This window comes from Nothobranchius furzeri, chromosome 12, assembly GCF_043380555.1.
Source record: "Nothobranchius furzeri strain GRZ-AD chromosome 12, NfurGRZ-RIMD1, whole genome shotgun sequence".
NCBI classification, from domain to species: Eukaryota; Metazoa; Chordata; class Actinopteri; order Cyprinodontiformes; family Nothobranchiidae; genus Nothobranchius; species Nothobranchius furzeri.
Genome location: NC_091752.1, coordinates 66,774,535 through 66,796,961, shown reverse-complemented (window position 1 = coordinate 66,796,961; position 22,427 = coordinate 66,774,535). Strand labels below are relative to the sequence as shown.

General features: G+C 46.1%; 1 protein-coding gene and 1 long non-coding RNA gene across 4 annotated transcripts in view; one reads left to right on the top strand and one right to left on the bottom strand.

Annotated features, from left to right (window-relative positions):
- The window catches only part of grin2ba (glutamate receptor, ionotropic, N-methyl D-aspartate 2B, genome duplicate a), a 229,548-nt gene that overhangs the window by 125,766 nt on the left and 81,355 nt on the right, over positions 1 to 22,427 (top strand). For all 3 annotated transcript variants that reach the window (XM_070542858.1, XM_070542857.1, XM_015945297.3), the window contains 2 exons: positions 10,951 to 11,094; positions 13,399 to 13,669. In XM_070542858.1, the coding sequence (XP_070398959.1) occupies positions 10,951 to 11,094; positions 13,399 to 13,669 (415 nt within the window). The remainder of the gene's footprint in view (positions 1 to 10,950; positions 11,095 to 13,398; positions 13,670 to 22,427) is intronic.
- LOC107376284 (uncharacterized) lies at positions 13,083 to 17,992 on the bottom strand. Its single transcript, XR_001571790.3, has 2 exons — positions 16,167 to 17,992; positions 13,083 to 13,708 (listed from the first exon to the last, which is right to left on the bottom strand). It is a non-coding gene; the product is annotated as an uncharacterized lncRNA (long non-coding RNA).

The following is a 22,427-nucleotide window of genomic DNA, read 5'->3' as shown; positions in this document are numbered from 1 at the left end:
CATCCAACTCTCTTAGCAGTCTCTGTCACTTTCAGAGAGAAAATTATCCCTTGCCACACCCAGCAGTCCACCTATATACTCTCCGACTCCCCCTCCAATTCAGGTCGGCCAATCACCTCAGTCCACTCAGGCATTTCACTATATAAAGGCAGCATTAGAGGCGGGCTTCCTCTTTAGCTGCTTCAAAATGGCTGCACACAGGACACCTCCTGAGGGTAACAAACTAATTCATGTTTAACACAGATTACATTAGTCCTGCATGAACACTCTTTAGTTAAAGAAAACATGCTGCTTCTCAACACCCCGGACAAGGAAACTGGTTTTTGGGACATGGAACGTCACCTGGCTGGCGGGGAAGGAACAGGAGCTTGTGGCAGAGGTTGAGCGGTACCGGCTAGATATAGTCGGACTCACCTCGACACATAGCATTGGCTCTGGACCCCAAGTCCTTGAGAGGGGTTGGAGACTCTCCTTTGCTGGAGTTGCTCCGGGTGAGAGACGGAGGGCTGGGGTTGGCTTTTTACTAGCCCCAAGAGGGGGTTACCCCGTGGGACAAGAGGGTAGCTTCCCTGCACTTTCAGGTCGGGGAACGGGTCCACACTGTTTGTGCTTATGGGCCAAATATCATTTCAGAGTACCCACCCTTTTTGGAGTCCTGGGATGAGTGCTAGATAGTGCTCCATCAGGGGCAGTGACAGCATGACCTGGAGGGGTGTGATTGGGAGGAACGGCCCGCCTGATCTGAACTCGAGTGGTGTTTCGTTATTGGACTTCTGTGCAAGCCACAGTTTGGCCATAACGAACACCATGTTCGAACAGAAGGATGCTCATCGATACACTTGGTACCAGGACAGCCTAGGTCACAGGTCGATGATAGACTTTGTAGTCGTATCATCTGACCTGCGGCCGTATGTTTTGGACACCCAAGTGAAGAGAGGAGCGGAGCTGTCAACTGATCACCACCTGGTGGTGAGTTGGATCAGATGGCAGGGAAGATGCCGCGTAGACCTGGCAGACCTAAACGCATAGTGAGGGTCTGCTGGGAATGCCGGGCAGAAGAACCTGTCAAGACAGTCTTCAGTTCCCACCTCCGGCAGAGTTTTGACCGCGTCCTGAGAGCAGTGGGGGACATTGACTCCGAGTGGGCATTGCTCCACTCTGTGATTGTTGAGGTGGCTGTTGCTGTTGAGCGAATAAATGAAGCTTTAAGAAGCTTTAATTCTGGAATTTATTTATTATCTTTATCATTAAACTGAAATTTGACAGATGACTTGATCATGACTTGAAAATTCAAAGTTAAGGACTTGGACTTGACTTGGACTTCCAGATCATTGACTTTGTACTCAACATGAACTTGGTTGTCTTTGACTTGGGACTTGACTTGAGACTTGGCTGTAAAGACTTGTGACTTACTTGTGACTTGCAGAGCAGTGACTTGGTCCCACCTCTCCCAGTGCGTGATGATGATTAATGGGACCTTGCTTTTAATTCACCATTAGCATTAACGTTAGCCTCTAAGCCTTCTTTAGCCGATATTAGAGTAGATCAAAATGATGCCGTGGCGTCTTAAGGGAACAAGAAATAACTTCTGGGTAGCTCCTGTTTACTGAATTTGGTTCTTTATCCCTCTGGAGTTAAAACCTACCTACCTGGTTTCTCCACATACGTATTTCATGAGCATTTTTTAACTCAGAAGTACCCCTGAAGGACTTAGTTGTTCGTCCTTTTATCAAAACTTATTTTGAGCCTGAGAGGGTTGAACAACTCTGGAGTTGAAATATGAATGCAAGCGCTGCAGCGTTAGCTTGGCGTAAACACTACAACCTTACAAACTGTAAGTAAACACAAAAGTACAACCCTCGTATTTTTTTTTGACAAAAGAGAATCTGACACCCTCCCAGCCGACTGAGAATGACATTTTTTTCAATGCAACCTTCCTTCCAACATGACGGAGACATTAGACTGCTTCGGGTTTATTTCACTGTAGAATTCTTACATATTGCTCCTTTAACAAAGAATGAAATAACTTTTCCATTGGTACCCTGTTTGGGTTGGATCACGTTTTTCCTTCAAAAAAACCACATCCACCACGTTGCCTTTGTCTCATATAAAATGTAATTAGCCCATCTGAAACATTTAAAAGTAACAGCAAAGCAAAACAGAAGGAATGCTGTTTCACAGCCCTGTTGTTTACAGACTCCTTCCCTGCAGCTGCCATGTTTGTGCTGTACAGGACGCACACTCAACTGCACACTTAGTTTTACCGTTCTACAAGGACCGGGGACAAAGACGAGCAGCATCAGGAAAAGCATCAGGCGCCCCTCGGTGGGCCCTCGGCTAAACTTAGAGCAGAAATGGTCCAGAGAGGAACAGTTTATGTGTCTCCACCCGAGCACTAAGTGCTATTAGCTCTGAGTCTTGTTGGTTCTAGGTGTGGAATTTCTCTTGTTGAATCCAATTAGCTCCTTTCTTGCTATTTCTGTCTTCATCCTAATGTTTCCATCCTTTTAACACGAACAGGTATCCTCCGTGTTTGTAGGGAATCTGTCACGCTGCCTTTAAAATGACATAGGGGCGATTTCTTTTGTCAAATATTTTAATGAAGATGCGTCATTTTTTAATTAGGACTCAGGAAGTACTTAAAAAAGGTCACTGTTAATTAGACGCCGGTCTGACAAATGTTGAAGCTAATTAAGCTCGTGTGTGTTTGATTAGAGATAAGAAGGCTTCCGTGATAAGAGATGTGATGATGAGGCACGAGGAGGGTGCACAGAAGGAAACGAGGAGAGCAGCGGTGAGCGCGGGTTTCATTGAAGTACAGATAATAGTCATGTGTGTGTGTGTGTGTGGGGGGGGGCTGTCAGTGAAGTGAGGAAGAGACAGAAAGCGAGGTAGAAAAGGGGGCAGACTTCCTATCAATATGTAATTTCAGAGCATGTGGTAATGGCGGCCTCAGCTCAGAGGCTTCATCAGATATGAACGTGTGAACGTGTGAATTTATATTCTCCTCTGCCATGAGTCGGTGTGTGAACGCCTGTGGCTGTGGCGACTTTCTGTCTCCTTCCCACCGTCTCTCGAATCCTCTACATTCAAGCGAAGGCCAGCTGTTCCCTCTCTCCGCACCTCCCACTCCACAGCTCTCTTTTATCATCCCTCCATCCTTTTTCCATCAGTTTCAGTGTCGCTCTTTCACCCTCTCTCACTGGCTGGCTTTTGCTTTCCATCAGGCAGTGCAGCATCAGTCAATAGCAGCGACCCCCTGTTCAAGTTCAAAGGATCTTTTATAGGTAGGATAAAATGTGCCGAGCCCAAACCGGCCCTCCCATCCACAGACTCCATCAGCTCTCCGTCTCCATCCTAATCTCATCTTTTAACCAAACAGGACAGACAACCTCGACTCTGGCACCAAAAGTTAATGAAAAGTCTCAAAATCAAAATTGCTGCTGGCGACTTTTTTGTCTCATGATCCAAGGCAGATTTCATCTCACCTGATATGATGCAAACATTCATGAATTTAGCTTAGAAAACAACTCTGGGTGCAGAGAAACAATGCAACCAGTCTCCTTCATTCATTAGCTACGGGAGTTTTCTACGAGCAAAATGTCTTTTAAATGAACAACATCCTGAAAGTGCTCAACATTACGGGTGTTTCTTACGGTGGCCCCGAAGTGCAAACCACAAAAACAAATCACTTAATGCAAAAAGAAATCACAAAATGCACAACAAATTGAAAAGTGCAACAACAAATTCACTACACGCAAAACCAAATTGAAAACCACAAAAACAAAACACAAACCGGAAAAGGTAGGTACCAATGCTGCAACAACAGGCATCACTGATTGGATGATGGCTCCGTTGGCCTTTTGAACCGGAAGTTGTTCTGCCAAACGTGGTTATGTGAAAGAGCAGTCAGCGGGAGGCAGGATGCTTACGAGTACGGGTCCTCGCCGGTCTAGCAAGGCCGGGTCCTTTAAGACCGCTAAGACCGGAACCCAGCGGCTCTGAATTCGGACAGTCTAGCCTTCACCTCTACGGTGGCCCGTAGGTCCCGTCACAGCCGCGGCGGCAGCTACACGCAAAGGAAAAATGCTAAAGCTAGCGAAAATCGAGCAGGAATATTAAGGAGCTACAGCAGCTTCACGTCCATCAGCAGCGTTTGTTCACAACCGTTTTCAGGTAAAGTAACTTTGTTTATTCTAGAAGCTTTCAGGACTTGTTAACTTTAGATGGTTTCATGTATGTTTTAAGCTACAGAATGAACTTGTTAAACGTACACAACACATTACTACAGAGTATTATCATGTAGGTAATTAATATAAACCAAATGCATTATAAATGTTGAATGCAGTAGGATATATGGTATCCACAAGCACGTGAGGATGTGTTTCAGCTGCTAACAGGCACCAGAATTAAAATTGAAAATTAAACAAGTGTGAACGCTAACGCGATATCTTCATCCGTCATCACCCGCGAGCTACACATGCAGGAAATTTTGTCCGACTTTAACGCCGGCTTTCAGCCACTCCCCCTGCTGCGTCCGTCTGCTCTCGTCTGGTTTCCAGGCGAGGCGCAGCTCAACTCGAACACGGCCATTGAAACACGTCTTGGCGGCTCCTGATGACGTATCTCCTAGGCAACCGGGGCGGGGCCAAGACACCAAGGCGAGGTTCCTTGGCATTGAGAAACACCTTTCTCAAAAGTACCATCTCTTAGTGCTAATTACTGTTGTTTATTCTGAAGGGTTTGTCTACAGTCTCCTTATAAGAAAGTGGGTCTTGGCATATTATTATTATTATTACCATTATTATTATTTATTTATTTGTTTTGGGTGTGAAATTCCAATCAGCCCCCTGAACGTCTACAAATCATACGTATTTTTATGAAAAGCTACACAAACCCTCGCTCAGCGCTGCGTTTGCGCACCAGAAGAACGCCGTTGCTGTTTTATGTGTTAAAAAGCAGCTTTTAACCAAGTTAAGTTTCTTCCAGCGAACACAGAAACAGAGGAGTTGCTGGAAAAGTGAGTCAGATCTTTTGTTGTGACATTTAAACAGAAATGCAGAGATTGGATGGTAAATGTTTGTTCTTGACCTGTGTGGTAACACCCCCCCCCCCCCCCCCCCCCCCCCCGCTTATTGGGCATTATGTGATAAGGCTACCGTGCACTTCCCCGATAAGCAGCGCGCCTCGTGGCGTTTTACGGCGTCGTTACAAGCGTGTGAGAGCGAGAAAGCTCGTGATTTGCTGTTTGACTGTGTGCAGCGTGCATGCAGATGTCCTGTTATATGTGACAAGACACCCGTGTGTTAGAACTATTTGGATGTTTGCATGTGAGAGTAGGTCTGGTTCTTCTGCAGCCACTGATGTGCTCCTGGGTGTGTAATTGGAATACCGGCGTTATTGACTTTCCCTTCCCTTTAAGTCAAGTTACTGCTGCAGGAGTGTGTGAGTGCTCCTGTTGGGATGCTCTGGGGCAAAGCGAGTAACTATGGTGCACCGTGGCCCGTCAGCCATGGAGTAAGCACACACACACACACACACACATACACACACACTGGGGCAATGATGTTCCAGTACCGTCTCCCCTTCTCCGGCAGTGGCAGCTCCTCTCTGGTGGAGCAGCTAAGGCTTAGCCCCTTCCATGTAAATGGCTGGCCATATGCCTATAGCACACACACACACACACACACACACACACACACACACACACACACACACACACACACACACACACACACACACACACACACACACCTCCGTTTGCCTGCTCCTTCGCTGGCTCCTGGCTTCATGCCCCTTTCCCTGCTCCATCGCTCCATACAGGATCACGGCCATCTGCCGGCGCAGCCTCCTCCTCACCATTCATCCCGTTGTCGCCACGCTGTCCTCTGCATCTGCCCCTCTGCAGCTTCACATTGCTGCCACATCCTCCCTGTTCTTCTGTCTGAATTTTCTACTTCACTTCTCTTATCTTCTGCTGTCCTCTATCCATCACTCCTTCCATCTTTCTCACCGTATGGTTATTTCTAGTGTGTCGTTTGCAGTAGCCAGCTCTGAGTCTAAAGGAATCGGTGAACAACCGGCTCAGCAGCAGCGCTGGCCGGCTTCCTGACCGACTCGCTGGCCTATCCCACCCCCTGTGGGAATATTAATACTCACTAATCGATAGCTTTGTGCCTCAGAAGGTGATAATGTGACCAAACCCTAATTGTTGTAGCTGTAAATGAAGAGCAGTGAGTCGCAGCACTTTATTTGAATCCCTCTCTTGCCCTCCTTTTTATTCTTTGATACTTCTGTGTTTTCCTTTAGCACGTCCTTTTCTAGGAGGCTAATGAAAGTTCCCGCAGAGCCCTGGAAGGAGTCGGACGGTAGTCTAATTTGTGCTCCTGTGAGGAGAGATACTGAGAGAGGAGGCCAGGGGAAATGGTGAGCTGAGGGCGCACAGTGACACGGGTGCTCTGCGGAGGATAAAGGAGGGGCGGGAGCAGGAGAGTGCAAGTCTGGAAATTCAATTATAAATGTGCCCTGGCAGTGATTCCAGTGGTATTAATGGGACAGCGGAGCGAGGGAGAGGGGATAGAGATGGATGAAGTATGAGGGGGAAGAAGAGAGAATGGAGCAACATTTGAATTCAAGATAACAAAAGCGCGATCAGCGACTGCGCTGACTGCTAACTCACACATGCAGCTCATGACCTTCTTTGCTGGGGCACTTGTTAACTCAGTTGTGTGCCTCTGGGTGGATGAACCCAAAAATCGGCCCCTCTGGGGTCATCGACGATGAACCTGCCTGATCTTTTAGGCCACCATCAAACAGGAAGTGGTGCGATTGTGGCTGCATGTGATGGAGTCTTCATGGAAATGTGCTGATGATGTATGAAGTGGCAACGACACATTAAACACCAGAAACAAACCTTTTTGCGGTGTGACGTCTTGATTGCCCTGATGGCCCCTTTCCACCAGCACCTACTCAGCCCAGCGAGGTTCTGAGGCGTTTCTACGTGGTTTCTGACGCGTCTTTAAGATCAGTGGTTCCAGGCGTACCGAGCTAGGCTGGAAACGTGATGTCAGAACAATGTCGGTCACTGATTGGCCAGGGGGTGTACTTCTGCCTTGCATCCATGCATTGTGTTGTGTTTGTGTGTCATGTACCAGTCAACTCGCAGTACTTTTCAATCGTTTCTCAGTTGTAACGGAAAATCATCGCGATGGTGTTGAGGACTAGTGGAAAACGGTTGTGTTGCGTGGAAGCCTGGTAGGCCCAACTCAGCTTAGGGTTGGTCTGGGTAACAAACCCCCTCAGAGTTAAAGTGACTGTGTGACTTTTCCCTGGTGATAGGGGGCAGTACACACCTAAATCCCTGCAAGGAAGTTGTATTTTTGTGTTTGAGTAAGAAGAAGAAGAAGATATCATTTCTATAGCGCCTCTCAAGATAAAAAATCACGAGGCGCTTCACAAAAACAAAACATGTAAAAATATAAAAAAACATTTAGAAAATGGTTAAAAATATATTTAAAATGAGCAAAAATAGACAATTGTGATTAAAAAATGTTAAGAAAGAGAGAGAGTGAACAGGAAAGGGAATCAGTGGATCCTGAGGAAGGTGGAATAGGTGGGGAGAGCAGAATAAAGAGAGAGAGGTGAAGAAGGTCATACAAAAGCCAGCTTGAACAAGTGAGTCTTCAGCTGCTTTTTAAAGGAGACCACTGAGTCCACTGATCTCAGGCTCAGGGGGAGAGAGTTCCAGAGTCTGGGGGCCACAGCAGCAAATGATCTGTCACCTTTGGTCTTTAGCCTGGTGCTGCACAACCAGTAGGCTTTGATCACGGGACCTCAGGGACCTGCTGGGGGAGTAGGGACTAAGAAGATCACCAATGTAAGATGGTGCTTGTCCATGTAAGGCCCTATAGACCAGAACCAGGATCTTGAAATGAACCTCACCAACAGATGGCCATTAGGGTCAAAAATCCCTGGGTGCAAAATGTCAAAGTTAAAGTTAGTCCCATAGTCATCATCACCCTGGTGAAATGACATCTCCACATCGGACCATCCCCGTGGGGAGCGGTGAGCTGCAGTTATGGCTGCAGTCGGGAGCCATTTGGTGGTTGACCCGACCGGGATTCGATCCCCATTCTCCCAGTCCTGGAGCGGACACTCTGCCACTAGACCTTTTATTTTTTTATTTATACAGTTTTTTTATGTGCAGCGCTTTGGTCGGTTGTAATGCCGTGTTAAAAGCACGTTACAAATATAGTGGTATGGTATGGTAGACCACTGAGAAGGTTTAGAACAGGGATGTTTCATTCCGGGCCTCGAGGGCCGGCATCCAGCCTGCTTCAACACACCTGATTTCAATGAGTAAGTGATTAACAGGCTTCTGCAGAGCCTGAATCAAGTGTGTTGGAGCAGAGAAACCACTAAAACGTGCTGGATACTGGCCCTCGAGTGAGTAGCCCTGGTTTAGAAGGTATTTTCCAATGAGTACTTTGTCAGATCATTCCACCTCCAGCAACAGGACAAGCACCATTCATCACTGGCAAGGAGCGATGAGGTAAATGTGTAAAACAACGCTTATGAATGGTGAAAGTTTTGTTACCGCTTGTTACAAATAAGTCCCGTTTCGTCCTCATGGGCTCATGTAGGAGGAAACATGGCGTCGCCCAGAGACTTAGACCCGCTCCCGTGTTCTTTAGACCAGATTTTTATGGTTATATGTTACTAAACAACTGGGCACCATTTAATTCATTTTCAGCAACATTTCCATGGATGTTTCCAGAGATTGAAGGTAAAAACTACACAATGTCTGTTTAAAGAAACGGCGGCAAAATCAAGTCATTGTTAAGATTATAAAATTACATGTTATGTAATAAGCCGTAAGGCGTGGGATTCCATAGGAAATATGAAATCCACCTTACGGATCTGTGTGGTTATTTGAACCAGAAGATTGGATCTTTTTATTGCAGCGATTAGAAAACCGCTTTGTATTCACTCAGAGACAACAGAAGAGAGAGAGAGAGAGTCAAGTTCAAAAGTTTAAAGATTTATTAAAACAAATTAAACTAGACTGACTTTAACTAAATGTATGGTGTAACTAAAGTGGATGAGACGGTGAATGGGATGACGTGTGATGTTGATCAGAACCAGCAAATACGAAGAAGCGATTAGTTCTGATGGGAACTGAAGATGATGTCTTCACGTTAAGCTTTGGTTAGGAGATTCATAAACACATTCAACACCATTTGTCTGTCTACCTACCCTGAGCGGAAGCCCCCGTTAGATCAGGAATGTCGAGGTCCAGCTTGACCTTTTCTGGAACCGCAGCCGGTAGGAAAAGCAGCGGTTGCCGACCAGACCAGTCTGTGAGATACTCCCGGGTCACCACGACAATTTTATTGGCGTCTGGTGAGACCCAAGCCTGGGTCTTGATGGTTCAGCTTTTATTCTGAAAGGAACCATTGCAGCAGTTGGAACAGCAATGAATTTTCCAGCTTGTCGTTGGTTCTTTTGGCTGAAGAGGAGAGTTACGGATTGGCCACTCCGACAACTTTCTCTGGAACGCTTTGAACTGGCGTTAGAGATGACGTGGCATAGTTTTATACTGCGGATGTTTTGGTTTATGGTTGAATGAAAAGTTGACAGGTTTTACCAAACACCACCAAAACCACGCCTCCGTCAGATCTGGCAGATTCTGATTGGATCAGTGAAAGTAATGTGTCATGTCTTTTAACGCTACATGAAATCAGTCCTAGTGGAACACTTAAAGTCATATTACTTATTATATTCTATAGGATTATAATAAAGTAATTAATATTTTGATTTCACAGATTGGTCACATCTTATTTATTGACTAACACTTTGATGGATTAGCTTTATTAAAATAGAGTTCTTTGATTAATTAAAAGAAAAGAGTTCATTCTTCGTTCTTCTGTTGAGCTGAAAATAAGCAGGTTAGAGCAAATGCATGAGACCTTGAGACCATCTCATGCAGACTAGTCCTGTGTCAGAGGAGGGGGAAAAACAGTCATTTCATTCTGTTACATAATCCTGATGAGAGTCGGATGGGAACATTAAAGTGGTTTGCTGACTAAATTTCTTTAGACAAACTATCAGTTTGTAGTGAAGAGATGGAAGCCTGACAGACAAAGGCTCAGCTGGAGAGGGACGCCCTAAATGGGGTCTGTGGTTGAAACCCAACAACATGACTACCTTTCGACTGAAGCTGTTACGTAGATGTCCTTACTTCGCCTGTATGGAAGCGAACGCCAAGCTTGTTCCGGAAAAAAATTCTCATTCATATAATTAGGAAATTCACAGGGTTGAGATTCCGGGACAATAAACCCACAGAGGGACTCGGATACACAACAAGAAGAAGCAGAACCGCGAGTCCAGACGAGTGTTTCTCACCTCCTCCTCTTCTTCTGTCCAGCTCAACGTTCCAACTCTGATGGCGAGATTCAAGCTCAGACATCGGTGTTTAAGTGACGTTTGTGAAAGTGTCTGTAACGCTGTTTGGTTTGTTGTGCTTTCTCCAACAGTCACACCGGGATTTAGCTCTTCCCATGGGAAGAACTGTCCAGCACATGTGAACCCATCCGAGTTTAAATCAGGTCTTTGTGAAGGACGTATCAACGCAGCGTTGTTGGTTGTAATAAAAAGATAAGATCTGATCAGATGATGGCGAGCCGCTCTGACTCCAGCCACAAACTCATTAAAGGACTCATAAAGGGAACTAATGAAACTTATGAGCGGTGTCATTAAGTCCCATTGCTTTCCTCCTCTTGTCAGCGACAGAACAAAGGCCACAAAACGAATGCTCGCTCCAGCGGCGACACACGGCTGCCACGGCTCTTCTCCTTTGTGTGTGATGCCAACTAAATGAAAGTTGGAGCCAATATTGCTGTGTGACCACTTATGCTCTGCCTTTTGTTCCTCTGTGTGTTTTATTATTAGGACGACAACTCCATGTTCTTTCAGTTTGGTCCCTCCATCGAGCAGCAGGCTTCTGTCATCCTAAACATCATGGAGGAGTACGACTGGTACATCTTCTCCATCGTCACCACCTACTACCCGGGCTATCAGGACTTTGTCACCAAGGTAACGACAAATGCAAGTGAGATTCATGATGGGGACTTTTCTGTGTAGCTCCAGTCGTTGATAAAGTCCACTCCAGTGCTGTCCCAGAAGCAGAAGATGCTTCACCTCTGCTAGAGAGGAAAAGTTCATCAGCTGCCAACCACTGGAAGTGGCTTTTACCAGCAGCTAGGGGGATTTGAAGTGCTAAGTGTTCTGAGACTGCATGAATCAGACTCTCACACTCAAGCTGGAGCCAATAAGAAAAGAAGAAGCGTGCTGCCAAGAAACACAATCAGCTGATTTCAGAACAAATGTACTCATCGGTTCATTGAAGTGAAATTTTGGACTGGTGTCTGATGTTGTGAGCAAAGCTGCTTTTCATTAAGTAGATTATAAAATGTAAAAGTTTCTAAATGTGTTATTTTGTCTTCCACGTGATTTATGTCGTCTTTTTTCAAAGCTTGGAAGCGCTTTCCATATTGTGACGAGGAGTTTTACCCCCATAGGGCTCCTAATTTTAGACCTCTAGGCATTGATGAGAACCATTACCAGCGTATACGAGGGCAGGTAGCGGAGCTTAGCGACTGGTGTGAGGCCAACAAAAACAAAAACGAAAGCGATGGCGAGGAATTTAAGAAGAAAGACCCACCCCAACGCCCTTTCTGGAGGAGAAGCTGGTACACATGACCTCTGACCTTACATGGGCCACTGACATCACTAACGAGGCTCACCACTGTTACTTTTATGTCACGAGTTGGTGTAGGAGGATGTTTAGGACCCAAGATGCAGATAACCAGATGAACGAGGCAGGAGGTGGATGATGAAAAACAAAAATACTTTTTTTAGGAGTAGTCCAAGAGGCAGGGAGCCAAAACCAAAAATCCAAAATACTAAACTGAGTAATGAAAAACACTAGAGAACTAGAAACACCTAGAAACTCTGGAAACACTAGAAGCTAGGAAACGGAACGAGACGAGACTGACAAGAACAATGAACCGACAAAACACTGTGACACAGACAGGGTTTTATACACTGGGGAGGATGAGAGGGAGATAAACTACAGGTGTGTGGGGAGAGAGAGATCAGGTGAACTCAATTACTAATCAGGGAGGAAACAAACCTGATCTAAGAATAAAACCTAAAGACAGGAAGAGCAGGAAACATAACTAATAATCTAAGGGGGGAGAAAATAGGAATTAATAGAGTGAATAGGAAAGAGGGAAATCAGTGGATCCTGAGGAAGGTGGAATAGGTGGAGAGAGCAGAATAAAGAGAGGGGTTGAAGAAGGTCATACAAAAGCCAGCTTGAACAGGTGAGTCTTCAGCTGCTTTTTAAAGGAGACCACTGAGTCCACTGATCTCAGGCTCAGGGGGAGAGAGGTCCAGAGTCTGGGGGCCACAGCAGCAAATGATCTGTTACCTTTGGTCTTTAGCCTAGTGCTGCACAACCAGTAGGCATTGATCACTGGACCTCTGGACCTTTCATAGACTAGTCTATGAAAGGCATAAAAAGTCACTACAGAGCAGTGAAGTCGACTAGTTGATACAACCCCTAGCGATGAGATGCAGATTCAGGAACCGTGTGGTGGTTTAACCCCCCCAATCCAACCTCTTCATGCTGAGTGTCAAGTGAGGAGGCATTGGGTCCCAGTGTTTTTGAAAGTCTTTGGTATGACTCGACCAGGATTTGACCCTCGATCTCTCAGTCTCAGGGCGGACACATACCACTAGGCCACTGAGCTGGTAACATTATGATAATCTTGGATGCATCACATATCTCATCACTCCAGAAAACTACAAAAATGGAGCTGTGAGCGGGTCTGTGAGGATCAAACTTTTAGCCAGTGTAGCTACGAGCTAAATGAAGCTAACAGAGGTTGGCGGGTTCCTTCTGTCCTCTTAACGCTTTTAGCGTAAGAGGCTGAGGCCGTCGCTGGAGCTAGCAGGAGGCTAGCCACTAGCGCTGATGGCTCATCTGCTGCCTGTCAATCAAAAGGGCACTCCCTTAGTTCTTCATAATTTCAAGCTTTAATTACATCTAAACAAATGAGTGACAAATAAATTCACCCTGTCTGAGTTGTCATAATGGTAAACTTGACCTATTAAACCAAAAATGAACCAAGCTGTAAATATTTCTGCTGTGAAGTTGGCGTTTTAAACACGGGAGTCGATGGGAAGCCGCTGCTTTCTGGAGCCAGCCCCTAGAGGACGAGGACGGGGCTGCGTTTTTGGTCACTTCCGTGTTGGCTTCCCATTTGGAAACTAACTGTTGCTACGTCTTGTTTTTTTCTTTGTGCATGATCTTCACTTCTCATATTTTCTCAGATCCGAAACACCATCGAGAATAGCTTTGTGGGCTGGGAACTAGAAGAAGTCCTTTTGCTGGACATGTCTGTAGATGATGGAGATTCCAAGATCCAGAACCAGCTGAAGAAGCTCCAGAGTCCAGTGATTCTCCTCTACTGCACTAAAGAGGAGGCCAACACCATCTTTGAGGTGGCCCACTCTGTTGGGATTACTGGTTATGGCTTCACGTGGATTGTTCCCTCGCTGGTAGCTGGAGACACGGATGTGGTTCCTGCAGAGTTTCCCACAGGTAGGAAAGCTCCGATCCCATTTGTGTCTTTCCTGATCTCTGTGTGCAAAGATGTTTGGATGCAGTTTAGGACATTTCGTCATTATTACATCATTATGAGCTCGACACACGGGAGGCGACAAACGACCGCGATCTGCGAAATTCGTCGCTGTCGCTTTTATTACCTGACACACGGGAGGCGATCCGCGGCCAGCATCAAAGCCGTCAACACGTTCTGTTCCATGGCGAAATCTAAACTTCCATTGTTTTGATTGGCTGTGTCAGGTTGGCGGGAATTAAGGTTATTTAAGCGGTTCAGAGTTAAAAAAGCGGTAGATATGATGTTTCACAAGGTGCTGCTAGAGTTATGTAGCCTAGTGAACTAGACCAAATTCTTGCTTTGCAAAGAATGGTCTAGGCACGCTCCATTGGAACCTCCGCAGCTCCTACCAGGACTCTGGCTAGCCAATCACAGCTCTCTAGAGGGGTTTAAAACACATAAATAGCTGTGATTGGTCCATAATGGTGGGCCAATCATAGTGCTCTATCTGCTTAGTGAAGAAATAACAGAGCTTTATCCGCTTTGTGGGCCAATCAGGGCACTCTATATGCCTGGTGGGTGGGATGATGCAACAGAGTGAAACAAGAGGATGTCACATTCATTGTCCAGTGGAATGCGGAGATCATTTGAAAGACAACGGTAGAACCCGCCCCACAACCGAGAGCCGTCAATGGAGCGTGGCCAGACTAAATAATACATTTATTTAGTCTGGCTTGCCAGGCTATGAGTTATGTGAAATCTTACTTCTGATTTTACTATAAAACATATTAATAATCAACTTCTCCTCCATGTTTGCTCGGAGATGTACGGAGCATCCTGCCCGCTCATTGGACAGTGAATGAAACCTCCGGTGATTGGTCCTCGTCCGAGCGACAGCGATGAAAAGTTGAAAATATTTCAACTTTCTGGGATCGCGTCGCTGGGTCGCCTGTGCACGACACGTGCACGAGCGCAAAATTTCACACGCACGTTTTTCGCGTTTTGCTTAGTAGGAGGGAGACCCGCGATTATCGCTTTGTTACGCATGTCTAATTGAAAATCCATGGAGGAGAGGCGACGTCGCCTCCCGTGTGTCGAGCCCATTAGTCTTGCATTTCTTTAACAAGTAGCTGTTTTTGACAATTAATCTGTGAAGACTCGGGCAAGTTGGGAATTGATCATCAACTTTCTTACAGAAAGATGACCGTAGTTTGACAAATCATGAGAACTGATCAGCTCACCTTGTATTTTAAATAAAATGTAGTTTGGCACCAACATTAGACTTCTGGCTAAAGCTTAAATCCGATGACTATTTTTAGACATCCATAAAAGTCTCACCCCGCCCCGTAGAGCCCCATGCTATTTGAAATGAACGCCGCTTAGCATTAGCCAATAGCGTTAAACACCTGCTTACGTCCATTCATCCATCCAATCAGCCTAATCCGAGACCATGGTCTTGATTCGGAAAAGGGTAGAATGCCTTCTCCGGGTCAGGGATGAAGTCCTGCCCCAAGTGGAGGAGTTTAAGTATCTCGGGGTCTTGTGCACGAGTGAGGGGAAGCTGGAGCGTGAGATCGATAGGCGGATTGGTGCTCCATCTGCAGTTATGCGGGCGTTGTACCGGTCTGTCGTGGTGAAGAGAGAGCTGAGCCGGAAGACGAAGCTCTCGATTTACCGGTCGATCTTCGTTCCTACCCTCACCTATGGTCACGAGCTTTGGGTAGTGACCGAAAGAACGAGATCACGGATACAAGCGGCCGAAATGAGTTTTCTCCTCAGGACGGCTGGGCTCTCCCTTAGAGATAGGGTGAGAAGCTCGGTCATCCGGGAGGGGCTCGGAGTAGATCTGCTGCTCCTCCACATCAAAAGGAGCCAGTTGAGGTGGCTTGGGCATCTAGTTAGGATGCCTCCTGGATGCCTCCCTGGTGAGGTTTTCCGAGCACGTCCAACCGGGAGGAGACCTAAAGGTAGACCCAGGACACGGTGGAGGGACTATGTCTCTCACCTGGCCTGGGAACGCCTTAGGATACCCCCGGAGGAGCTGGCCCGAGTAGCTGGGAAGATGAAAGTCTGTGCCTCCTTGCTTGGGCTGCTGCCCCCATGACCTGACTCCAGCTAAGCGGATGATAAGAGATGGATGGAAGGAAGGGCTTTAGTTCGAAACTAATGCCAAAAACAAGACAGATACTGGAAAGAATCTTGAAAATTACACATTTATCAGCTGGTTTAGAAAAGATGACTGTCAGCCACAGTTTTGGGTTGCTCAGTCACTATGGAGCAGCTTTACTGTAAAATCTCCAACAAAGAACTATTTCTGATTTATCTGCACTAAGATTTCACAAACAGCTCCAGAAATGAACCCTAACTGTTAGCATTCATTAGCAGAAGACGTTCTCTCTGAGACCTGAGAACGGTTGTCATAATTCATGGATTTAGGTCAGCTGTTTGGAGTTTTCCAGGAAGACAAAAGAAAAGTACCTTTGGTAATGATACGTTAGGAGCTCTTCCTCCTTGGTCTCCTCCCTCCACACCACTGGATGCCATTTTAACCTTTGACGGTCAAACCCGGAACCAAAGTGACATCTAAGTTGGGGTGCATTAACCACTCAACCTACTCACGCGTTCTGCCCGGCGCACCTGTCAAGCTGCCAAATATAACACGAGCTCCAGCACTTGGAGGTGGACAGACACTTTTAGAAAGGCCAGCTCCCGACGGGGGGGGGGGGGGTCAATCCCTCCCCTGCTAGTGCTGCTGCCGCCATCCTGGCTGATGGAGCGTCGCCTGCTCCCCTCGCTGTGACCGAGTCAGCTAAAGAGCAGGTAGCACGGCGGCGGCGGGCGCCTGATGAGTTGTTGGCGTTTGTTGATTTACATCGATGGGGTTGTACTCCACCGCTGCCTGTCCTCAGCAGTTTTTGAAGGGATGAACCTGATGGACTTGTGCTGCTCCAACACAAAATGTTCACCTCTTGCTCCCTTGTTGACATCTGTGGATGATTTACTTTAAATGGGACCAAGGAGTGTGTTAGCTCGGCAGTGTTTACGCTTTGGCTGGGATCCCCGTTTAAAGGCTGTGTGCACGTGCTTGTGCAATGTGTGATCGGTTCAAGGTTTAATTTGCATAAGGAAAGTAATGGATGAGTGTAATGAAATGGTTGAGACGAGTGGGGAACCTGTTTGTCCCAATGAGTTCCACTTTGCAAAGTTTGATACATCAGTTATTTAAATCAGTCAAGAACGCGCCTCCCGGTTTGTGTTGCCACAGAAATAATGGGGTCAGGGTTATTTACTGCCTGACTGATTACAACGTGGGGATGTGGAGTGGTTTCTCTGGATGGATGCACACTAACCTGTGTTTCAGTTAGACATTAATCATTATGGCAAACATCTGATGGGACAAAATGAGTTTTGGCTTGCTTTTAGCACCCCCTGGTGCCCAGTTAGTGAAACCAAAGGTGGAACTTGTCTCCTCGCTGTGCGTTTGTCTTTTTGACACCTTAATCTAAGAGCTGAGACATCTCATCAGCCGCATGGACGTAATTTTACCAACTAACCAGTGTCTATTTAATGCTGTGTCATGTTGCTTTTAGATGGTAAAAACTATGAGCGACAAAAATTAAAGTTAAAGTCCCGTCAGTTGTCACACACACTGATGTGTGTGTGCAACATTTGTTCTCTGCATTTGACCCATCCCCTGAGGGAGCGACGAGCTGCAGACACAGCCGCGCTCGGGAACCATTTGGTGGTTTAACCCCCCAATCCAACACATTTATGCTGAGTGTCAAGCAGGGAGGCATTGGGTCCCATTTTTCAAAGTCTTTGGTATGACCCGACCAGGAATCGAACCCTCATCTCTCACTCTCAGGGCGGACATGTCCCCCCAAAAACGACGTCCATGCTCAGCCTTCATTAGTGTCTACAGGAGCGGCTCATCACTAAATCAAACAAATCAGCTATGTTCATGATCTTAAACATGCTGGAAAGGTGCTGGAAGCAGACTCCAGCGCTGGTATGTTAGCTCTACTTTAATATGTCCAACAGGGACCGGACCTGGACTGAGCCATGCGCCTCAGAGCTAAAGCGGCGGCTGAGCAGAAAGGCAGGAAGCAAACGCCGAACGTGCCGCAGCAGGACAGATTTAAAAAATGTTTATGAAATAAGGTCTTTTTTATTTGTCGACGTGGTCGTGACGACTCGACTAATCGGGGCAGCCCTCTTGCTGCAGCTGCATAATGCTCTGTTTTGGTTTGAGAGGGGAGGGCCTGGTGACGTAGCCGAGTCTGTGGCTTAGATTGGTTAGTATGGCGCGGTATGGGGGCCAAAATTAAGACTACTGCCCAGCAGCAGGAGGCTATATAAAATCCGAAGCAAACTACCGATCTGATTAGTGATAAGCTGGCGCTGGTAACTGAGAGGCTGGCGCTGCTTGCTGAGGAATAGCACTTTTACCGGTGTTATTACTAGATGTGCTAGGGACTAGCAGCCCTCGGCTGGTCATTGACTGGTTCACACACTCCCTCTGCTGTCTATTAGCTAGGGGTTGTATGAACTAGTCGACTAGTCGACCTCACTGCTCTATAGTGACTTGTTATGCCTGTCATCGACTAGTCGCTGTGACGTGATAATGACCGGCAAGATGCAGTCCTCGGAAAAGACAGCAGCCTGCTGTCAGCAGGTGACAAGCTCTTGCGCCTCGGGAGGCGACGCGCTGTGCCAGAGCGTCGGTACTGACACCCGCCGTAAAACGGACATTTGACCAAATTGTGACGTTTACCCTCTTGCAATTTAACCTTCCCCTCACCCCCATCCTAACCTTAACCAGCTTGCACATGCAAAGCTCTGATTGTTGACGCGCTCCAGACATCTGCGTCCTGAGCACGGCCACAGTAACATTATCAAATCAGGTGTCGCCACCTCAAAAACTAATTTAACACGCGATCGTTCATGTCAGCTCATTTCCTTTTATGTTTTCTGTCTTTTATTCTTTTATTTGTTCCTGATGCGTTTCGCTGCTGTGGAGCGGGGCGCATCACCTTGTCCTCGGGTGACTCACCTCACCAGAGCGGCCGGAGAGCAGAGCACACTCCGCTGTTTTTGCGGTCGGTAGATCTTTTAGAACTGCAGTTCAAAGGTAACTCATGAGGTGAATATATAAAAACCCAGGTAGCAGTTTTTCTTTAGGGTTGAGAGGAGATGCAGGAAGATAATAAACAGGCAGGACAGAAAAATAGTCAAATAAAAACAAGTTAGTTTTTGTACCTGGTGGTTGCAACAAACAGACACCACTGAAGGTAATCAGAAGTGAGGAACAGAAAATGAAACAATTATTTTAATGTTTAGAGCAGCAGGAACTCCGAGAGGCTGCAGGCCATCAGTGAGTTTGCGGCCGCTGCGCAGGGGGAGGGGGGAGAGGGCTGAAGCAGAAACTACTGTTGTTAAAAGAAATGTGTTTAACTTTGAAAATGTGGGCGCAATTTTAATTGTCAAAAAAAAAAACTCCGACTGCTAGAGGACTGCTAGTCCCTAGCGTATCTAGTAATAACACCGGTAAAGGTGCTATTCCTCAGTAAGCAGCGCCAGCCTCTCAGTTACCGGCGCCAGCTTATCATTAATCAGATCGGTAGTTTGCTTCAGAATTTATACAGCCTCCTGCTGCTGGGCAGTAGTCTTAATTTTGGCCCCCATACCGCACCATCGATTAGGAGTAAGTGGTGAGTCTAGTATGCTTCTACCTGATAGGTTAAAATGAAGTTTTATCAACCAGTTTTTTTTACCCATCACACCTAGTGATGGGTACCGAATTCTGTACTTTTTAAGGTACTGACCGAATTCCATAGTACCGACCGAGCACCGATTCACGACGTTTCAAACGGTGCCTCGTTTCGTTACCCGTCCATCATAACGAGAACTTGCCAAGACAGCTGCGCATGTGCAAGAGCGTTATGTCGTCGGTCCCTGCGAGCCAGTTGTAAACAGAGCAGCATGGTAGAAAGAACGCACGCTAAAGCTTGGGTCCACTTCACTAAATGTGATGGCTAACTGGGTGATGATGAAACCAGCGACAACGATCTAAGTGAGACATCCTCATCTTAATCTGCTCCGGTAGGTAAATATAATTAGCTTGATATGTTAGCTTCCGTTTTGCTACTGGTGCGTTCGCTTTCTCCTCGGAACTCCGAATTCCCGACTAGAAGAACATGAACACGCTCCAAAGTTTGGCTTCACTTTACTAAATGCGACGGGTGATTGGGTGAAGAAGAAACCAGCGACAACGATCTAAGTGTGAGGCATCATCGTTTTAATCTGCTCCAGCAGCTAAATAAACTGTTTACGATAACGTTAGCTTGGTATGTTAGCTTCCATTGCTACCATTGTTATCAGCTAATGGTGCGTTCGCTTTCTCCTCGGAAATTCTAACTTCCCAGTAGGAAAAATCAAAGAAAAAGGACGGCAAAAGGATTGAAGATACACAGTAAATTTAGTTCACAGTAAAGATGTTTGCTTCAGTTTAATTATCAGCTTATAAAACTACAAGGACGATGTTAAAATACAAACAGTTGTATGTTATTTAGTGTGATATTTATCAAATATGGTTATATATTGAGAAAAAAATATATTTAATTATAAAAGAGAATTAAAATAACAAACACTCAAAAGTATCGAAAATTGGTACCGTTAAGTACCGGTATTGATTCAAATGTCAAAGGTACCCATCCCTAATCGCACCACATGTCTATTTATAAACTACGATATAACTATGGAATTATCGTCCAGCCCTATTTCCCAGGAACTTTGTTAGTTGATAGTAACGTTGCTAGCTGACACGCTCACACTGGAGTCTGCTGCCAGCGCCTGATTCCTGCATGTTTTAGTCCTCTCCTAGCGTAAACACAGCTGATTTGTAGTGATGAACCGTTCCTGTAGAAACCGTCGAAGGCTGAGGAGACATTTCAGCAGATAAAGGTGTAGAAACGCAGATGCACGGCGAGGAGGAGAGGAAACCAGTCTGTTTTTATCAAAACGGACACAAGAGGGTCTTAAAGTGCACAAACTTACCTAGTGTACCCTTAAATATAAAGAGGTATTTAGACACACAACAGAAGATAATGGTTCACATGGAGAGGGCGGGGCTTAGCTTGCAGTGGAACCAGCCACTTTGGAGGTCAGTCATCTTGTTAGGCAATAACTTCCTATTTCAAATGAAGTCATTTAAATCTGGACAAACGTCGTTATTTCAAAAAGACTTTGATAACGCACTTCTCCCTTTTTTATAGCTTTTAGAACGATTAAAATCCCAGTTTTCACTTTGATGAATTTTCCCAGACGGTTCCCAAACTTGTCGGTCAAAGCTGTTCTTGATTTTAGCATCAACCAAACAGGCATCAAAGTCTTGTGAATCTATAATTCACCCATCTTTTGTCATGAGTAATTGTTTAAATGTACTTAATGAATATTCTTTGACAAACACATTAAGGGATAAACTACGACCACCGTGGCTCTGAACCGGAATATCAGAGAAGCCACATGGTGCCTTCAGGGGCGTTCAAGCACACCAGCCTCTACTGACTCAGGGTGAAACGGCACAGCTGCACCGCTGATGTTTTACAGTTCAGGGTTCAACAAAAGGTGCAAGCTAGCTGTGGGGATAATTTGTTTTGAGGCTCACTTAATAATAAGCACCCTGTGTTAATCTCAGGGGTCATTCCCATAGTTTCCTGGGGAGCCATCTCTCCATGAATTCTCCTCCTTTCTTTCATTTCTTCTTTTTATGGCGTTATTTCCTGTTACTTTCCAGAATCCTCTCACTCTCCTCTACTTTTTAGCCTTCTTCATCTTCTTCTGTCATATTTGCATCTCTGCTGCTGTTTGCCTTCCCCTTCCGCTCCTTCTGCCCCTCGTTTTTTTCATATTCTCTCTCCCTGATCGGCGTTACATGTTTCTGCTGCAGAACATCACTCTGAGCTAACCTCTCGGGCTGACATGTCCGGTAGAAATATGCTGTTTCTAAAAATACCCGCTGTTCTAATCAGTTTGCATACATATACTGTGTGTGTGTGTGTGTGTGTGTGTGTGTGTGTGTGTGTGTGTGTGTGTGTGTGTGTTCAAACCTCTCTCAGGACATGTTCACATGTCACAACACAGATAAGAAAAACTGACTATGTTCAAACGGAACAGCACTGTCATGTCTGCAGCGCCTTTTACTGGTAACTAAAGTGGCTGCTGTCTGTTATAAAGCAGGCTGTCTCTCTCTCTAACACACACACACACACACACACACACACACACACACACACACACACACAGGAGTCCCTGGGATGCAGACAAACTCAGCTCAGAGGAAATGCACACGCTCATGCGTGGCTCCTCCTAGGGAAGACTCGTTCCCATAAGATAACAAAAGCGAAGTGCGTACAAAGGAACACGTTATGGGAGGGGATGCGGAGGAAGTGCCAACAGTGTGTGATTTTACATGTGGTCCTGAAGGGCCGGAGCTGTCAGCGCTGAGGCCCTGGGAGGACGGCAGGTTTCCATGCTGCCTGTCTATTTATGTCTACTGACATGTTAGTGGGGCAGCTGACATGTGGTCCTAGACTGTCAGACAGATGTAGACGGACTGAAGGACAGGCTGAATGGGTGACAGATGAGCTGCGAGATAAACCGACGTGGCAGCTGATGCTGTGATGCTGAATTAAGAAGAATAGATTCAGACACGTATTATCAGATTTGGCAGCCTTAAGG